This window comes from Anomaloglossus baeobatrachus, chromosome 2 (assembly GCF_048569485.1).
Source record: "Anomaloglossus baeobatrachus isolate aAnoBae1 chromosome 2, aAnoBae1.hap1, whole genome shotgun sequence".
Classification (NCBI taxonomy): Eukaryota; Metazoa; Chordata; class Amphibia; order Anura; family Aromobatidae; genus Anomaloglossus; species Anomaloglossus baeobatrachus.
In genome coordinates, this window is record NC_134354.1 from 46,782,553 (window position 1) to 46,803,224 (window position 20,672).

A 20,672-nucleotide genomic window follows, 5' to 3' on the forward strand; every position below is an offset into this window, starting at 1 on the left:
AAGCATTACTGTACCAGAGAAAGCCCTCCCTCACGGTTACCCCTGCAAGAAGCAGTGTTAAGGCCCAGTCACACTAAACAACTTACCAGCGATCCCAACAACAATCCAACCTGATAGGGATCGCTGGTAAGTTGCTAGGAGGTTGCTGGTGAGATGTCACACTGCGACGCTCCAGCGATCCCACCAGCAACCTGACCTGGCAGGGATCGCTGGAGCGTGGCTACACGAGTTGCTGGTGAGCTGTCACACAGGCAGATCTCACCAGCAACCAGTGACCAGCCCCCAGCGACGCATGGAAGCGATGCTGCGCTTGGTAACTAAGGTAAATATCGGGTAACCAACCCGATATTTACCTTGGTTACTAGCGCACATCGCTTAGCGCTGGCTCCCTGCTCTCCTAGCTACAGTACACATGGGGTTAATTACCCGATGTGTCCTGCAGCTACATGTGCAGAGAGCAGGAGCCGGCACTGGCAGCGTGAGAGCGGCGGAGGCTGGTAACGAAGGTAAATATTGGGTAACCAAGGTAAGGGCTTCTTAGGGCTCCCTGCTCACTGCACATTCAGTTGTTGCTCTCTCGCTGTCACACACCGCGATGTGCGCTTCAGTGGGAGAACAACAACTAAAAAAATGGCCCAGGACATTCAGCAACAACCAACGACCTCACAGCAGGGGCCAGGTTGTTGCTGGATGTCACACACACATCATCGCTAGCAACATCACTGCTACGTCACAAAAGTTGTTCGTTAGCAGCGATGTTGCTAGCGATGTTGTTTAGTGTGACTGGGCCTTTACTTTCTCCAGCAATAACAATATGCACAAATATGAAAACATTTCATGCTGTAAGCCCCATCAGGTACAGGAATGGTTAATGTATCACATCCACAAAGAAAGACAGCCAGACAAAATGCACAACATTCTTACCTGGTGGCAACTGCATTGGATTAAATCCTGGCCTCATAAATGGAGGCGGGGGAACACCAGGAGCAAAACCTGGAGGTGGTATATTTATAGGCCCTGGGAAATGCAATCCTTGAGGCAAAGGCATTCCTTGCAATGGTGGCAATGACGGATGCATAGGCAACCCTTGCGGGGGTGGAGGTAACCCTTGTGGAATTGGTAACCCTGCGAGAGAAGGTAAAGCAGCGCCCGGCTGCAGAGGTTGAACTGATGGCATTGTTGAAAGAGATGGCACTGGCTGAGGAATTGGCTGGTGATGCAAGAGAAGGAAAAATGCATTAAGTACAAGTAACACAAACCGAAAACATTACTGTGACAAGAAACTATATTCAATGCAACACAAAGTTGTTCAACTATAAATGTTCGGCCGGGGCCACATGGGGACTAATGCGATACCCGTATGACACTTGGCTCACGCTGGCAGTGTCAAGCGAGGAATTGAGGTGAAGACCGCTAATGGTATCTTCATACAGGGTATCAGAGATGGTGCCGTATTAGCTGTATATCAGTGCCAATATATCAATGTATAAGACAATGAACACACAGACCTGTTCTACTTGAGCCAGCGTCATCAACTGACTCGTGTATTCGATAGATCCACTTATACAGAATAGCTACTTCGGCCTTGAAGCTAAACAGGGAGTACTTTTACTCTTTCATTTCTCACAGCGCAGTTTGTTTCTTGTACATTCTTTCTGTGTGAACATTACTGATAACACTTTTGCAGCTTCACATTCTGGCTTCATTATCTTTGGTTAACTCCTTCATGACTATACAGCTTAGAATTATATTATGGGTCTATGCGATGGCTACATAGACAGATAATTCTGCAACTACATCTACAATTTGATTATTTATATACACAGATCTTATTACATTTGAACAAGCTATAGCTCAGGCGACCTCCACAGCAGCACAGCAGGAGCCGAGTGTCACTGCCACGGAGGTTCGATCATGGGGGCGGTGCGGCTCTGAGGAGGGGGGCGGCGCGGCTCTGAGGAGGGGAGGGAGGGATTTATCTCCCTTTCTCCTCCGTTGCTGGCTATTGCCATTCTCGCTCTGCACTCGTGGTACACCGATGTACCGCGAGTGCAGTGCGATTTTTTTCTCACCCCATAGACTTGAATGGGTGCGAGAGAAAGAAGGATCGCACTGCACCTGCAGCATGCTGCGATTGTTTTTTCGGTCCGATTAGGGCTGAGAAAATAAATCGCTCATGGGTGCTGGCACATAGAGTAATATTGGTCCGAGTGGAATGCGATGTTTTATCGCATTCCACTCGCTCCGATTTTCATGCCGTGTGGCTTAGGCCTTCCGTGTATAAACAAGCAATTATTGGCATTAGCGGCTCAAGCATTCGCAGGATGTTTGGAGGAGCACCTACAGCCGCTAAACAACTCCAAAGCCATTTCTCTAGAACATGAACCCATACTCCTGTAGTTACACAACACTGCTGCAAACTCTTTACAAACTACTAAAATGTGAAAGGCTGGCAATAACACTCACCACCGCCGTCATAGGATGACGAATCTGGAGAGAGAGCATCGGTAAAGATGGTTGCAGAGGTTGAGGTATAGAGGAGACATTTTCAGCCTGTCCACTTTCCGTTGCCCCATTATGAGGTACATCTTTACTCTCCGGCGGCGGCTTTTTAGTTATAGGTTTCCAATCTTAAGAAAAATAAATAAATCAGTTTAAAAATAAAATAACTAAGGAAGAAATATTCAGTGATAAAATGTTTATGTACCTGAACAAAGGGTGTCGTTGTCCAACATTCCTCCTTCACAAAGTGCCTCGAGGTCGTCCGGTTTGACTTTACTCCATGGTATGTAGGTGACCCCTATTTCAACATCCCAGTACTGCTTATACTCTGCTTTAATGCCTTTGTTCAAAGCCCATGCGATCTAAAACAAGAGACTCCGCCATAATTCCTTGTGCGCACACATATTAATTAGTTACAGAGGCAGGAAACGCGTCCACACGTCCCAGATAATATTTAGATGTTAACTCATTTTCACATTCAAATACTAATTTTTCAACATATTAGACTAAGAGCAATTAAATCAGTATTAGGATGACTGTACTTTACCATTTGTAAGCCTGTTACTGCCCCTTAGTGACCAGTAATATAAAGATTTTGGGTACTCACCGTAAAATCCTTTTCTCAAAGCGTTCATTGGGGGACACCACAGTCTGTGTCCCCCAATGAAGCAATAGAGAAAAGTCTTTTTACTGCCCTAAGTGAATTGCATCCCCAGAGTGAAAATGCAGTAGCTCTCGGCTGTACACTATAGCCGACAACCTGTAGCAGTCACGATCAATGTTAGCGCCAACTATGGCATTTTAACCCCTTAGATCAGACCCGGGCAAGGTGCGGCCCGCGGGCCGCATCCGGCCCGCCTACTGTCTGTGACCGGCCCGCCCTTCTTAGCTCAGAGTTGGGGGCGTGGCCTGATCTACACTGCTGAGAGCAGACGCAGATACCGTCCAGAAATACCTTTGTCAGATAGGCTGCTATTACAGAGACCTACATCGCGTCATAAGTTGCCCTGCGGGCGGGCTGGCCTAAGGCTGGAGACTCAGCAGATGTTTCGGGCTGCCCAACTGACTCTTGATTTTGACCGCGCACTGTTGATTTAAACTTGCAAAAGTGCCGGCCGGCTGCATCCGAGTACAGCAGACACGCCCACACTGTACTTGGTGGTCGGCAGAGTCTGCTGTACTCACCTCACCCAGCGTGCCTGCGGCAGGAGATGAGTCTGTGTGCAGGAGGAGTTCAGCACAGGGTCGGGCAGGCAGGAGGTCTCTGATGTTCCACAGTGACGAGGTGACAGGACCCGGCTCTCCCGGTATGTTCACAGCAGCTGTCTGCAGTGCAGTCGCTCTATTCAGGTGAACTTTGACACAGATCTCGTCGGCTGTCAGTGGGAGCCCTCGGCTCCAGCCTCACAATAATGGCTCCAGCAATAACACAGTGAGAGTATAGAGACTTGCAGGCAGGAGCACATAACATCCTGCACGGTCTGATCCTCAGCCTGGCTCCAGGACATCATACAGTATAAAGTATATGGACCCAGATATTACAGCGTGAGAGGTTCTGGTGCATGTATTGAATCAGCCACTGTACAAATCATTGTATATCTGTGCCCAGTATAAGGCTATGTGCGCACGTTGCGTAATTACATGAAGTTACGTTGCGCTTTGTAGCGCAGAGTAACTGCATGCATCCTGCGTCCCCTGCACAGTCTATGGAGATTGTGCAGGGGCCGTGCGCACGTGGCGTCTTAGCGCACAGCACTTCTGCTGCTGCCCGAATCGCTGCGTTTTAAGAAGTGACATGTCACTTCTTCCGTGCACTTTGCCGGCAGCCCCTGCTCTGTCTATGGGAGAGGCAGCATGCAGAGCGCACGTTCTCTGCCGGCACCATGTGCTTCAGAACGGAGCTCTGAAGCGCACCTTTTAAGGTGCAGTGCAGAGCGCACACAGCCCTATACATCCAGTGTACACATTGTTATATACATTCTGATGTCTGCAGCCATGTATAGTATATGCTAATCTGAATACTGGCTGTGCTGTACTGTACACCCTTCACCATCTGATGTGTGTGCATAAACATGGTCCAAAATTTGATGCAGGGCCCCCACCAGCATGTTAGTCAAATGTATAGGCCCTATCCTATAATAAGGTCCCCCATCTGTAACAATGTCCCCTTCCTGTAATATGTCCCTTTACTGTATTCTCCATATGTAATAATGTCTGTCCTGTAATAACGTCCTTAAATAATGATGTAACTAGATCCTCCATATTATCATTGAACCTTTGTATTGTTTAACTTACTGTTTGTTTATGAAGGGATAGTATATATACTATATACAGTATTGGGTAAAATTGAGTTAATTATATTAGTCCGGCCCTCTATAACCATCCCAATTTCTCAAGCGGCCCCTTGGGAAAATTAATTGCCCACCCCTGCCTTAGATGCTGCTGCCAATAGAGATTATGGAAATCCAGATGCCCAACAGATGCTCTAACTCCACCAGCACCCTGAGACCATTATTGTGTGGTCCTGTAACAGTGTCACCCCCAGTCCATGGACTCTAATGTAATCAGATTCATTGCATCTGGTGGAGGGGGGGGGTTGTGCATATTTTGTTCCCCTCTGCAGAGGGCCTCCCTGACACAATCCAGTAGACTGCCCGGAGACTGCCCTCCTTCATACTTTGAGCTACATGTAACAAATGTTTAAGGGAGGTGATCACCTCTCCTCATCCATGGGACTGATCCCAAGAAGAAGGGAATTTTGTTTACTTACCGTAAATTCCTTTTCTTCTAGCTCCTATTGGGAGACCCAGACAATTGGGTGTATAGCTTCTGCCTCCGGAGGCCACACAAAGTAATTACACTTTAAAAAGTGTAACCCCTCCCCTCTGCTATACACCCTCCCGTGCATCACGGGCCCATCAGTTTTGGTGCCAAAGCAGGAAGGAGGAAACTTAAAAATTGGTCTAAGGTAAATTCAATCCGAAGGATGTTCGGAGAACTTCAACCATGAACCAAAAGAACAATTGAACATGAACAACATGTGTACACAAAAGAACAACAGCCCGAAGGGACAGGGGCGGGTGCTGGGTCTCCCAATAGGAGCTAGAAGAAAAGGAATTTACGGTAAGTAAACAAAATTCCCTTCTTTGTCGCTCCATTGGGAGACCCAGACAATTGGGATGTCCAAAAGCAATCCCTGGGTGGGTAAAAGAATACCTCGATAAAAAGAACCGAAAAACGGCCCCTTCTTACAGGTGGGCAACCGCCGCCTGAAGGACTCGCCTACCTAGGCTGGCGTCTGCCGAAGCATAGGCATGCACCTGATAGTGTTTTGTAAAAGTGTGCAGACTCGACCAGGTAGCCGCCTGACACACCTGCTGAGCCGTAGCCTGGTGCCGCAATGCCCAGGACGCACCTACGGCTCTGGTAGAATGGGCTTTCAGCCCTGAAGGAATCGGAAGCCCAGACAAACGGTAGGCTTCAAGAATCGGTTCCTTGATCCACCTAGCCAAGGTTGCTTGGAAGCCTGCGACCCCTTACGCTGGCCAGCGACAAGGACAAAGAGCGCATCAGAACGGCGCAGGGGCGCCGTGCGAGCAATGTAGAGCCTGAGTGCTCACGAGATCTAACAAGTGCAAATCCTTTTCACATTGGTGAACTGGATGAGGGCAAAAAGAAGGTAAGGAGATATCCTGATTGAGATGAAACGGGGATACCACCTTAGGGAGAAATTCCGGGACCGGACGCAGAACCACCTTATCCTGGTGAAACACCAGGAAGGGGGCTTTGCATGACAGTGCTGCTAGCTCAGACACTCTCCTAAGTGATGTGACTGCCACTAGGAAGGCCACTTTCTGTGAAAGGCGAGATAGAGAGACATCCCGCATCGGCTCGAAAGGTGGCTTCTGAAGAGCCGTCAGCACCCTGTTAAGATCCCAGGGTTCTAGCGGACGCTTATAAGGTGGGACTATGTGGCAAACCCCCTGCAGGAACGTGCGGACCTGCGGAAGCCTGGCTAGACGCTTTTGAAAAAACACGGAAAGCGCCGATACTTGTCCCTTGAGAGAGCCGAGAGACAAGCCCTTGTCCATTCCGGATTGAAGGAAAGAAAGAAAAGTGGGCAAGGCAAACGGCCAGGGAGTAAAACCCTGATCAGAGCACCAGGATAAGAAGATCCTCCAAGTCCTGTGATAGATCTTGGCGGACGTTGGTTTCCTGGCCTGTCTCATGGTGGCAATGACCTCTTGAGATAACCCAGAGGACGCTAGGAGCCAGGACTCAATGGCCACACATTCAGGTTGAGGGCCACAGAATTCAGATGGAAAAATGGCCCTTGAGACAGCAAGTCTGGTCGGTCTGGGAGCGCCCACGGTTGACCCACCGTGAGGTGCCACAGGTCCGGGTACCACGACCTCCTCGGCCAGTCTGGAGCGACGAGGATGGCGCGGCGGCAGTCGGACCTGATCTTGCGCAACACTCTGGGCAGCATTGCCAGAGGAGGGAATACATAAGGCAGTCGAAACTGCGACCAATCCTGAACTGAGGCGTCCGCCGCCAGAGCTCTGTGATCCTGAGACCGTGCCATGAATGCCGGGACTTTGTTGTTGTTGTGCCGAGACGCCATGAGATCGACGTCCGGCGTTCCCCAGCGGCAACAGATCTTTTGAAACACGTCCGGGTGAAGAGACCATTCCCCTGCGTCCATGCCCTGGCGACAGAGAGTCTGCTTCCCAGTTTTCTACGCCTGGGATGTGAACCGCGGAGATGGTGGAGGCTGTGGCCTCCGCCCACAGCAGAATCCGCCGAACTTCTTGGAAGGCTTGACGACTGCGAGTGCCGCCCTGGTGGTTGACGCACGCGACCGCCGTGGCGTTGTCCGACTGTATGCGGATCTGCCTGCCCTCCAGCCACGGATGGAACGCTTTTAGGGCTAGATACACTGCCCTTATCTCCAGAACATTGATCTGAAGGGAGGACTCTGTCGGAGACCAGGTTCCCTGAGCCTTGTGGTGGAGAAAAACCGCTCCCCACCCTGACAGACTCGCGTCCGTCGTGACCACAGCGAACGCTGTTTGTCCAGCTGTAGCTTGACTATCGCTGAGAGAGTATGAAACTCCATCCCGAGGTAAGTCAGTGATTGGGTCGGAGTCAATTTTGACTTTGGGAAATTGATGATCCACCCGAACCTCTGGAGAGTCTCCAGAGCCACGGTCAGACTGTGTTGACATGCCACCCGGGAGGGTGCCTTGACTAGGAGATCGTCTAAGTAAGGGATCACCGAGTGGCCCTGAGAGTGTAGGACCGCCACCATGGATGCCATGACCTTGGTCCGCTCGGGGGGCGGAGATGTTCTGAAAAAAAACGAGTCGGAGGACGAGAGCTGAGCTCAATCCTGTAACTGCGAGACAGAATGTCCCTCACCCATCGGTCTTGGACATGTGGCCACCAGGCGTCGCAAAAGCGGGAGAGCCTGCCACCGACCGAGGATGCGGTTTGGGGAGGCCGAAAGTCATGAGGAGGCAGCCTTGGAGACGGTGCCTCCGGCGGTCTTTGGAGGACGTGACTTAGACCGCCATGCAGAAGAGTTTCTCTGGCTCTTCTGTGGCCTGTTGGACGATGAGTATTGGGACCTGGCTGAGGGCCGAAAGGACCGAAACCTCGCTTGAATTTTTCGTTGCTGAGGTCTCTTTGGTTTGGGCTGGGGTAAGGACGAGTCCTTTCCCTTGGATTGCTTAATAATTTCATCCAATTGTTCGCCAAACAGTCGGTCGCCAGAAAAGGGCAAACCGGTCAAGAACTTCTTGGAAGCAGAGTCTGCCTTCCATCCGCGTAGCCACATGGCCCTGCGGACTGCCACCGAATTGGCGGATGCTACCGCTGTACGGCTAGCCGAGTCCAGGACAGCATTCATGGCGTAGGATGAAAATACCGACGCCTGAGACGTCAAGACGCTACTTGCGGAGCAGAGGTACTGGAGACCGCATTAATCTCAGACAGACAAGCTGAGATAGCCTGGAGTGCCCACACTGCTGCAAGGGCTGGGGCAAAGGACGCGCCTATGGCTTCATAGATGGATTTCATTAGGAGCTCTATCTGCCTGTCCGTGGCATCCTTGAGCGTTGAACCGGCAGCCACTGCTACTACGGATCTAGCCGCCAGTCTAGAGACTGGAGGATCCACCTTGGGACACTGAGCCCAACCCTTAACTACGTCAGAGGGGAAGGGGTAACGTGTGTCATTAAGGCGTTTAGTAAAGCGCTTGTCCGGGAAAGCCCTGTGCTTCTGGACAGCATCTCTGAAGTTCGAGTGATCGAAGAAAACACTCCGAGTACGTTTGGGAAACCTAAACTGGTGCTTCTCCTGCTGTGCTGCCGACTCCTCTATAGGTAGAGTTGGGGGAGAAAGATCTAGCACCTGGTTGATGGACGCTATAAGGTCATTTACTATGGCGTCCCCTTCAGGTGTATCAAGATTGAGAGCAACGTCAGGGTCAGAGTCCTGGGCTGCGACCTCCTCCTCATCCTCTAGAGAGTCCTCAAGCTGAGACCCCGAACAGCGTGATGAAGTCGGGGAAGATTCTAAGCGAGCCCGCTTAGCCGGTCTGGGACTGCGGTCCGTGCCGGAGTCCTCCACGTAATAACTAGAGGCCACCCCAGGAGCACGCTTCGTCGCAGACCGAGAGGGGCCTGGGGGCGATCCCTCAGTGCCCGGGGCCTGAGAAAGGGCCGGTCTGGGCTGCCAAGCTTCTAGTATCTTAGCAGACCATTTGTCCATAGACTGAGCCATGGATTGTGAAAGTGACTCAGAGTTTCTCAGCAAAAGCTGCAAACTCTGTCCCTGCCGCCTGGACAGGGGAAGCCGGCGGTTCTACCTGGGCCGAGGGTCCCACCAGTGCCCCAGGCTCCGGCTGAGCGAGTGCCACATGGCCCGAGCATTGCTCACAGTGAGGGTAGGTGGAACCTGCAGGTAGCATAGCCGCACAAGAGGTACAGGTTGCAAAATAACCCCGTGTCTTGGCACCCTTGCTCCTAGTGAACGACATGCTGTAGTCTCCCAGGAGAGTGATCACTGAGGGATATATAGCCACAAGCTAACAGTATAGCCGAACCGAGAAAATGTATACAAATATAATATATATATAATATATAAATATAAATATATATATATATATATATATATATATATATATATATATATATATATATATATATATATATATATATATATATATATATATATATATATATATATATATATATATATAGTTCAGCACTCTAGGGGGCCCTGCACCGTGCCAGTAGTCCTCCACCGGCAGAATGTGCTTAAAACATGGCTGTCGGCGTTCACAGGGGAGGAGGGAGCCGTGGGCGTAACTACAAAAGTGCGGGAATCTGGTGCCCGAGAGTGAATAGTGAGGGGGGCGGAGGACAGCCAAGTGTGCTCCAGCCCTCACTGTCGGCGTCAGACCGACCGTCCCGCCCTTCCCCCTGACTGGCAGGCCCGGGGGCGGGAGTTTAAGGCACTAGGCCGCAAAAGCCGGGGACTAAAGTTAAAACCGCGGCCGGCAAGCAGGCGCGGTCGGCGCGGTAGTCCCGGTCTCATACCAACACCGCAGTCGCTGCAGCGTCTGAGGTCAAGGTGCTCCATGCACCGTCCCCAAGGGGACACAGAGTACCTGTAGATGCAGGGCCCTGTCCCTGATGATACTCAGTCTCCTGTCCGTCAGATTCCCACAGGGGCTGCGGAGGGAGCCCGGTCCCAGTGCCTGGATGACCGGATAGGATCCCACTTCTCCCAGAGCCCCTAAGGGATGGGGAAGGAAAACGGCATGTGGCTCCAGCCTGTGTACCCGCAATGGGTACCTCAACCTTAACAGCACCGCCGACTTAGTGGGGTGAGAAGGGAGCATGCCGGGGGCCCTGTTAGGGGCCCTCTTTTCTTCCATCTGATATAATCAGCAGCTGCTGCTGACTAAAATGGGAGCATGAGTGCATGTGTGCCTCCTTCAACACAAAGCATAAAACTGATGGGCCCGTGATGCACGGGAGGGTGTATAGCAGAGGGGAGGGGTTACACTTTTTAAAGTGTAATTACTTTGTGTGGCCTCCGGAGGCAGAAGCTATACACCCAATTGTCTGGGTCTCCCAATGGAGCGACAAAGAAAGATAGTAAAGCGAGGTGACCCGTTTGATTGTTGGTGCAGTGACATGGAAGAAGAAAGATCTGCTGTTGCGGCCAGATCCTGGTACCACAACTTGGACTAAAGACTGGGGATCATCGGCCCCATGGTAGTGGACGTCTGGCATACCCTGCTGGATCTGAAGATCTATTTAAAGGATCAGTGGTTTATTTTCCTTTGTGTCCTGGATTTGTTCTGTTTGTTGCGTGCGGTTGCACTGCAGACTAAAGAATCCCAAGTTTGGGTGGTATATTATCCCAGTCTAAATAGGTTTTTTTTTGGGGGGGCGGGGGTGGGTGAGGATTGTACACTAGTCTGATGTCCCTGCCTGCTCTGTTGCACTCACAGGTCCTGATGGTTGCCATTGCAATTCAAGGCCATATTCTCCCAGTCGCAATAGGTTTTTTTGGGTGGATTGTTCTCCGGTCTGATGTCCCTGCCTGCTCTATTGCAGTCACAAGTCATTATGGTTGCCATTGCAATTAAAGGCCAAATTATGAGGCCTTAAGAGTCTTGACGGCTGTAGAGGCGTATTCAAAAGTTACCAAAATTTAGGTGGTAAAAAAACAAATAAATCCACTTTCCTTTAATTCCTGAAAAGGAATGGAAGGGTTAATAAACTACTTGAAAGTCTTGAATATGCTAAGGGGTGTTTTTAATATGGTAAGACTGAGGGGTTTTCCAATATACAGGTCCCCCTAAAGTCCCTTCCAAACTGAATAGGTCCCTAGAAAATTAAGTTTTTTAAATTTCTTTGCGTAAATAAAAAATGCCTGCTACAATTTTAAAGATTGTGACATCCTAACAAAATAAAAGAACATTTTACAGATGGAGCTGATGTAAAGCAGACAGGAGATAAAGGTTATTAACTATTGTGTGTGGCGTAACTATCTGGATTAAATAATATATTCAGGCAGGGCCTACCCCTTCCCCATGGTGCTCGAATCAGGACTCCAGATAATGAATCAAAGATCGCCACTCACTTTTGTTTTCAATTTTCTTCAAGTCATCATATGCAATAGTGATAGTTTAAGAAAGATCGATGGATTAGATCGAAATGTGTCACTATTGAATATAAGAAAATAAATTGAAAAAAAAAAAGACAAAAGTGAGTGCCGATCTTTGATAATTCATTGTATCTGGATTAAAAGGATAATCAAAGGTCAACAATTAACAATTTTTGTAAAATTAATGCTATTTTTATAAATAAGTGGAAAACATATCCACCTAAATTTACCATTAAGATAAAGTGCAATGTGTTTTGAAAAAAAAAAAATAAAAAAAAAAAATAGATGTAATATCTCCATCACTGAGATATAATGACCAAAGTGACGGCAGATTTGAAAAATGTGGCCTTGTCACGGGGGTTAACTTATAAACTTCATAAAGCTATGTTATGTAAAAAGTTTTGACTACTGGGGGATCCAGGCGACCAAACAAATAGATGGATTAAAAGGGTTACATTTGTCTACTGATTTTCCCTTCTAGTCCTGTTTATATATTTAAAATCAGTGTCCAACGAACACCGTGCATTTGAATCAATAGATTTTTGAATATTAATACATTTCCATAACTGGATGTGTTAACCCCTTCACAACCAGGGACATACCGGTACACCCTAAATCATCAAGGGGTAATCCCCGCCGGCTGATGCAGTGAGCCGGTGTCGATCCCTGCCCATGTCAGCTGATTTGAACAGCTGGCATGTGTGGCTATCCGGCGTGGGTGGATCCGCGATCCACCTGCACCTGTTAACCTCTTACATCACGCTGGCAAAATGTGACAGTGCTATTTAAATGTCCACAGTGGGTAACGCCCACTTACCCGCCGCCATCGGAGGCCCTGTGACGTGATCACAGGGAGCCGATGGTTGCCATGGTAGCTCAGTGTCAAGTGAGGGTTCATAGCGCTATAATGACTCACTTCCTGTTACAGCCGGCACAGCTGTAACCAGGGCTGTGGAGTCGGAGTCGGAGTCGTGGAGTCGGAGTCGGAGCTCATTTTGGTGGAGTCGGAGTCGGTATAAAATGCACCGACTCCGACTCCTAAAATATATAATAAATTGGGGACAGGAGTGCAATGCAGAATGTGCTGAATATTTTACTAAATAATAACATTTAGTATAATGCTTATATTTAAGTGAAAAATTTATTGTAGTACAATGTGAACATCAGACATTTAATTGTTTTTATGATACAATAATCAAGATATTTGGATAGAACATAAAATATTTATTGGAATACAACTTTAGAACACAAAAAACTAATAAATTGTAAATATGTAATATATATATATATATATATATATATATATATATATATATATATATATATATATATACACACACACAGTGTATATACACACACAAGATATATATGTAATCTACTGTATATTACATAGTGTATTACATATTTACAATTTATTACAGTTTTTTGTGTTCTAAAGTTGTATTCCAATAAATATATTTTATGTTCTATCCAAATATCTTGATTATCGTATCATAAAAATTATTAAATGTCTGATGTTCACATACACATATTCATGTACTACAATAAATTTTTCACCTAACTAAGCAATATATGTAGGAGTCGGAGTCGGAGTCGGAGCCGGAGTCGGAGTCGGAGTCGGAGCCGGAGTCGGAGCCGGAGTCGGTGCAAGAGAATTTGAGGAGTCGGAGTCGGAGTCGAAGGTTTGGCTTACCGACTCCACAGCCCTGGCTGTAACAGCTCTAGCTGTAATAGACAAGAATTTCTGCTGATGTGAGCAGCTCTGATGAGAATTGAATGAGTGATCAGACTGCTGCTCCTTAAGTAAAATAAAAAAAAGTTTTAAAGAAATTTAAAAAACCCAAAAAGTTCAAATGACCCCCCCCCATTCGCCCCATTAAAAATTAAAGGATTCAAAAATAAAATACACATCTAGTATCGCCGCATTAAGAAGGGAATTTTGTTTACTTACCGTAAATTCCTTTTCTTCTAGCTCCAATTGGGAGACCCAGACAGTGGGTGTATAGCTACTGCCCTCTGGAGGCCGCACAAAGAACTACACTTAAAAGTGTAAGGCCCCTCCCCTTCTGGCTATACACCCTCCCGTAGGAGTACAGATTCCTCAGTTTTAGTACCAAAGCAAGAAGGAGGAAAGCCAATAACAGTTTCAAAAACAAATTCAATCCGATAACATGATCGGAGAACTTAAGAAACAACATGAACAACATGTGCACCCGAAAAACGAAACCCTAAGAACAAATAGGGCGGGTGCTGGGTCTCCCAATTGGAGCTAGAAGAAAAGGAATTTACGGTAAGTAAACAAAATTCCCTTCTTCTTTTTCGCTCCTAATTGGGAGACCCAGACAGTGGGACGTCCAAAAGCAGTCCCTGGGTGGGTAAAAAGATACCACATGAACGGGCTGTCAGACAGCCTCTTCCTACAGGTGGGCCACCGCCGCCTGAAGGACCTGTCTACCTAGGCTGGCATCTGCCGAAGCGTAGGTATGCACTTGATAGTGTTTGGTAAACGTGTGCAGACTCGACCAGGTAGCCGCCTGGCACACTTGCTGAGCCGTAGCCTGATGCCGCAATGCCCAGGACGCACCCACGGCTCTGGTAGAATGGGCCTTCAGTCCAGATGGAATCGGAAGCCCAGCAGAACGGTATGTGTGAAGAATTGGTTCCTTGATCCACCGCGCCAGGGTGGATTTGGAAGCTTGCGATCCCTTATGCTGACCAGCGACTAGGACAAAGAGCGCATCAGAACGGCGTAGAGCCGCCGTGCGAGAAATGTAAATCCTGAGTGCTCTCACCAGGTCCAACAGATGTAAACCCTTTTCAAATTGGTGAACTGGATGCGGACACAAAGATGGTAAAGTGATATCCTGATTGAGATGAAAGGAAGAAACCACCTTGGGAGAAAACTCTGGAATTGGACGCAGTACTACCTTGTCTTGGTGAAACACCAGGAAGGGAGATCTGCAAGATAACGCCGCTAGCTCGGACACTCTTCGAAGAGACGTGACCGCCACAAGAAAAACTACCTTTTGTGAAAGCCGAGAAAGGGGAACCTCTTTCAAAGGCTCGAAAGGCGGCTTCTGGAGAGCAATGAGAACCTTGTTCAGATCCCAGGGTTCCAATGGCCGTCTGTAAGGAGGAACAATATGACAAACTCCTTGGAGAAACGTGCGTACTTTAGAAAGCTGTGCCAAGCGCTTCTGAAAGAATACGGATAGCGCGGAGACTTGACCCTTAAGAGAGCTAAGCGACAAACCTTTTTCCCAACCCAGACTGCAGGAAGGAAAGAAAAGTTGGCAATGCAAATGGCCAGGGAGAAACCCCTTGAGCCACGCACCACGCTAAGAATATCTTCCACGTTCTGTGATAGATCTTAGCTGAGGATGGTTTTCTAGCCTGTCTCATTGTGGCAACAACTTCATGAGATAAACCTGAGGCCGCTAGGATCCAGGACTCAATGGCCACACAGTCAGGTTCAGGGCCGCAGAATTCAGATGGAAAAACGGCCCTTGAGACAGCAAATCTGGACGGTTTGGTAGTGTCCACGGTTGGCCTACCGTGAGATGCCACAGATCCGGGTACCACGACCTTCTTGGCCAATCTGGAGCGACGAGTATGGCTCGATGGCAGTCGGACCTGATTTTCCGGAGAACTCTGGGTAACAATGCTAGAGGTGGGAACACATAGGGGAGTCGGAATTGCGACCAATCCTGAACCAAGGCGTCTGCCGCCAGTGCTCGGTGATCGTGAGACCGTGCCATGAAAACTGGGACCTTGTTGTTGTGTCGTGACGCCATCAGATCGACGTCCGGCGTCCCCCAGCGGCAACAGATCTGCTGAAACACGTCCGGGTGAAGGGACCATTCTCCTGCGTCCATGCCCTGGCGACTGAGAAAGTCTGCTTCCCAGTTTTCCACGCCTGGGATGTGAACTGCGGATATGGTGGACGCTCTGCTTTCCACCCACATCAAAATCCGATGGACTTCTTGAAAAGCTTGGCGACTGCGTGTTCCCCCTTGGTGGTTGATGTACGCCACCGCCGTGGAGTTGTCCGACTGAATCCGAATCTGCTTGCCTTCCAGCCATTGTTGGAAGGCTCGCAGGGCAAGATAGATTGCTCTGATTTTCAGAACATTGATCTGCAGGGTGGACTCTTCCAGAGTCCACATCCCCTGAGCCCTGTGGTGGAGATACACCGCTCCCCACCCTGATAGGCTCGCATCCGTCGTGACCACTGCCCAGGACGGGGGAAGGAATGACTTTCCCTGTGACAATGAGGTGGGGAGAAGCCACCAACGTAGAGAGTCCTTGGCAGTCTGAGAGAGGGAGACTGTCCTGTCGAGGGACGTCGATTTCCCGTCCCATTGGCGTAGAATGTCCCATTGTAGAGGGCGCAGATGAAACTGCGCGAACGGGACTGCCTCCATTGCTGCTACCATCTTTCCTAGGAAATGCATGAGGCGCCTCAGTGAGTGCGACTGGCTCTGAAGGAGAGATTGCACTCCAGTCCGTAGCGAGCACTGCTTGTCCAGTGGAAGCTTCACTATCGCTGAGAGAGTATGAAACTCCATGCCAAGATAAGTCAGAGATTGGGTCGGGGTTAGATAAGACTTTGGAAAGTTGATAATCCACCCGAAACTCTGGAGAGTGTCTAGTGCCACCTTCAGACTGTGTTGGCATGCCTCTTGAGAGGGTGCCTTTATAAGCAGGTCGTCTAGATACGGGATGACCGAGTGACCCTGCGAGTGCAGAACAGCTACTACTGCTGCCATGACCTTGGTGAAGACCCGGGGGGCTGTTGCCAGACCGAAAGGTAACGCTACGAACTGCAGGTGTTCGTCGTGTATGACGAAGCGTAGGAAACGCTGATGCTCTGGTGCGATCGGCACGTGGAGATACGCATCTTTGATATCTATTGATGCTAGAAAATCTCCTTGAGACATTGAGGCTATGACGGAGCGTAGGGATTCCATCCGGAACCTCCTGACTTTTACGTGTCTGTTGAGCAACTTTAGATCCAGGACGGGCCGATACGATCCGTCCTTTTTTGGGACCACAAACAGATTGGAGTAAAAACCGTGACCTTGTTCCTGAAGAGGGACGGAGGTCACCACTCCTTCCGCTTTTAGAGCGGCCACCGCCTGCAACAGAGCATCGGCTCGGTCTGGTGGGGGAGAAGTTCTGAAGAAACGAGTTGGCGGACGAGAATTGAACTCTATCCTGTACCCGTGAGACAGAATATCCCTCACCCAACGGTCTTTGACGTGTGACAGCCAGATGTCGCCAAAGTGGGAAAGCCTCCCACCGACCGCGGGTGCGGGAATCGGAGACCTCAAGTCAGGAGGACGCCGTCTTGGCAACGGTTCCTCCGGCTGCCCTTTTTGGGCGTGACTGAGACCTCCAAGAATCTGAGCGTCTCTGGTCCTTTTGAGTCTTTTTTGACGAGGTGAATTGGGACCTGCCCGGTCCTCGAAAGGACCGATAACCAGACTGACCCTTCCTCTGTTGGGGTCTGTTTTGTCTGTGTTGCGGTAAGGATGAGTCCTTACCCTTGGAGTGTTTGATGATTTCATCCAAACGCTCTCCAAACAATCGGTCACGAGAAAAAGGCAAATTGGTTAAGCACTTCTTGGAATGAGAATCTGCTTTCCAATGTCTCAACCACAGGGCCCTACGCAAAACAACGGAGTTGGCTGACGCCACTGCCGTGCGGCTTGTAGCGTCAAGAACAGCATTAATCGCGTACGACGCGAATGCCGCCATTTGCGAGGTCAATGGTGCTACCTGCGGGGCAAATGCACGTGTGACGGAGTCAACTCGCGCAAGCCCGGCTGAGATAGCTTGGAGTGCCCATACGGCTGCAAAAGAAGGCGCCAATGACGCTCCAATCGCTTCATAGATGGATTTCAGCCAGAGCTCCATCTGCCTGTCAGTGGCATCTTTAAGTGCCGCTCCATCTTCAACTGCAACCAAGGATCTAGCTGCAAGCCTGGAAATTGGAGGATCCACTTTTGGACACTGGGTCCAACCCTTGACCACCTCAGGGGGAAAAGGATAGCGTGTATCTTTAAGCCGTTTAGGAAAACGCCTTTCAGGATAAGCGTGGGGTTTCTGGATTGCGTCTCTAAAGTCAGCGTGGTCCAGAAAAGTGCTTAAAGTACGCTTAGGGTATCTGAAATGGATTCTCTCGTGCTGCGAGGCTGACTCCTCCACAAGAGGAGCTGGTGGGGAAATATTTAACATCTTATTGATGTTAAATATAAGATCATTAACTATGGCGTCACCATCTGGTGTATCTAGATTGAGAGCGGTCCCAGGATCAGAATCCTGATCAGTTACGTCCGCCTCATCACCCATAGATTCATCTCGCTGGGATCCTGACCATTGAGATGAATGTGAAGGCCCGTCATAGCGAGCCCGCTTAGGCTGCCCGGGGCCATCATCCGAGTCAGAGTCTTCACCCTGAGGTGTATATGCCCGTCCCGGAGCTTGGAGCTGAGGGGGACCAGGGGGCAATGATTGCACAGTGTCCGTGGCCTGAAGTACAGGCCTAGCTCGCAATGTGTCAAGAATTTGTGACATAGTGAGAGACATTCTGTCAGCAAAAGCTGCAAACTCAGTTCCTGTCACCTGGACAGCATTCACAGGTGGTACACCCTGGGTCACGTCCAGCAGAGGTCCCGACTGTGCAAGCGCCGCAGGGGCCGAGCACTGCACACAATGGGGGTCCGTGGAGCCTGCCGGTAGAAAAGTCCCACATGCGGTGCAGGAAGCATATAATGTCTGTGCTTTGGCACCCTTGCGTTTTGCGGACGACATGCTGCTGGCTCTCTGCAATGTGAGAGAGTCTATAGCCAAAGGGCGACCAGCGCTATGCAATACAAAGTATTTGTAGCAACAAAATACTAAGAATAGTACTGGCACAAGAGGGGGTGAGCCCTGAGGGCTGCTTACCGCCCGCTGAATAGCGGGTAAGAGGCTGCAGAATTCCTTGTCTGGGTCTCCCCGGCTCCCCTCTGCAGCTCAGCGTGTCAGCAGGAATGGCTGCCGGCGTCTGTGGAGAGGGGCGGTCCGTGGGAGTTCCCAAACAAAAGTGCGGGAAACAGTGTCCCCTCTGTGCCGATTGTGAGGGCTGGAGTATGTAAAAACGACTCCAGCCCTCAGCGCTGATGCACTGGCCAGCGTCCCGCCCCTCTCCTGACTGGCAGGTCTGGGGGCGGGAACGAACGGAAGCAGGCCGCAAAAGCCGGGGACTCGAGTTATCAGCGCGGCCGCCGTAAAAGCGCGGCCCGCGCTGAAGTCCCCGGCGCACCACAAGTGCCAGCCGCGCCGCAGTCCCAGCGGCCGGCATGACCGATTCCTAAACGTGGCCAGCGTCCCGCCCCTCTCCTGACTGGCAGGTCCGGGGGCGGGAACGAACGGAAGCAGGCCGCAAAAGCCGGGGACTCGAGTTATCAGCGCGGCCGCCGTAAAAGCGCGGGCCGCGCTGAAGTCCCCGGCGCACCACAAGTGCCAGCCGCGCCGCAGTCCCAGCGGCCGGCGCGACCGATTCCTGGAAGTGTGCCTGCTTCAGCTAAGCTGAATGAGGCCATGGCACAAGCGCCGTAGCGCAGATGTCCCCCGGCGCACTACAACACCCAGCATGCTGCGGTGTGAGCGCCAAATGCACGGGGACACAGAGTACCTTGAGGAAGCAGGGCCATGTCCCTGATGTACTCCGCTCCATCCAGCATCTTCTCCAGGGGCTGTAGATGGAGCCCGGTCTCAGTGCCTGGAGACCAGTAAATCCCACTTCACCCAGAGCCCTGTAAAAAGGGATGGGGAAGGAATCAGCATGTGGGCTCCTGCCGCCGTACCCGCAATGGGTACCTCAACCTTACAAACACCTCCGACATACAGTGGGGTGAGAAGGGAGCATGCTGGGGACACTATATGTGTCCTCTTTTCTTCCATCCGACATAGTCAGCAGCTGCTGCTGACTAAAAACAATGGAGCTATGCGTGCGTGTCTGACCTCCTTGCGCACAAAGCTAAAACTGAGGAATCTGTACTCCTACGGGAGGGTGTATAGCCAGAAGGGGAGGGGCCTTACACTTTTAAGTGTAGTTCTTTGTGCGGCCTCCAGAGGGCAGTAGCTATACACCCACTGTCTGGGTCTCCCAATTAGGAGCGAAAAAGAAAAAATGCTTGATCAAAACATAAAATCAATTAATCTGATCGGTAAGCTGTGTAGCTGCAAAATACGCCAAACCAACTAATTACGTTTTTTGGCAGTAGCAAATTTTGCGCAAAATGCAATAACAGGCGATCAATATGTAGCATCTGCACACAAATGGCACCAATAAAAAAAGTCAGCTCTAGACGCAAAAAATAAGCTATCACTGAGCCCCATATCCTAAACAATGAGAACGCTACGGGTTGCGGAAATGGCACAAAAAGTGCACCACTTTTTTTTGGACAAATGTCTTTTTTTTTTTTTGTTTTTTTTTTGTACTGCTTTACATAGTTACATAGTTACTAAGGTTGAAAAAAGACCTTTGATAAAAAGTATTCATGTTTGGCGTCTACGAATTTGTACCGACCTGAGACATCACACCGGCACACCAATTTTACCATATAGTAAACACTGAATAAAATACCCCCAAAACAAACTGTTTTTGCAATTTTTTCGAACTTGGATTTTTTTTTGCAGCTTTCCAGTACACTATATGGTAAAACGTATGGTTTTATTTAAAAGTACAACTTGTCCCACAAAAAAAAAAAAAGCCCTCATATGGCAAGATTAATAGAAGAAAAATAGAGTTATGGCTCTAGAAAGAAGGGGAGCAAAAAAAAAAATATAAAAAAATATATAAATCAATAAATTAAAAATAATAAAAAAAAATCGCCTGGGGTGAATGGGTTGTAAGAAAAAAGAAAAAAAAAATAAAAATAAAAAAAAGTTCCTGTGCTGAGATAATCTTATAAACGTGTCCCTGCTGTGTGCTG

General features: G+C 49.3%; 1 protein-coding gene across 1 annotated transcript in view; it reads right to left on the reverse strand.

Annotated features, from left to right (window-relative positions):
- Nucleotides 1–20,672, reverse strand: part of SCAF4 (SR-related CTD associated factor 4) — a 211,875-nt gene that overhangs the window by 79,897 nt on the left and 111,306 nt on the right. Inside the window, exons 15-17 of the mRNA XM_075335036.1 lie at nucleotides 2,708–2,864; nucleotides 2,467–2,630; nucleotides 925–1,210 (exon numbers count right to left, since the gene is read on the reverse strand). Of these exons, the coding sequence (XP_075191151.1) occupies nucleotides 925–1,210; nucleotides 2,467–2,630; nucleotides 2,708–2,864 (607 nt within the window). The remainder of the gene's footprint in view (nucleotides 1–924; nucleotides 1,211–2,466; nucleotides 2,631–2,707; nucleotides 2,865–20,672) is intronic.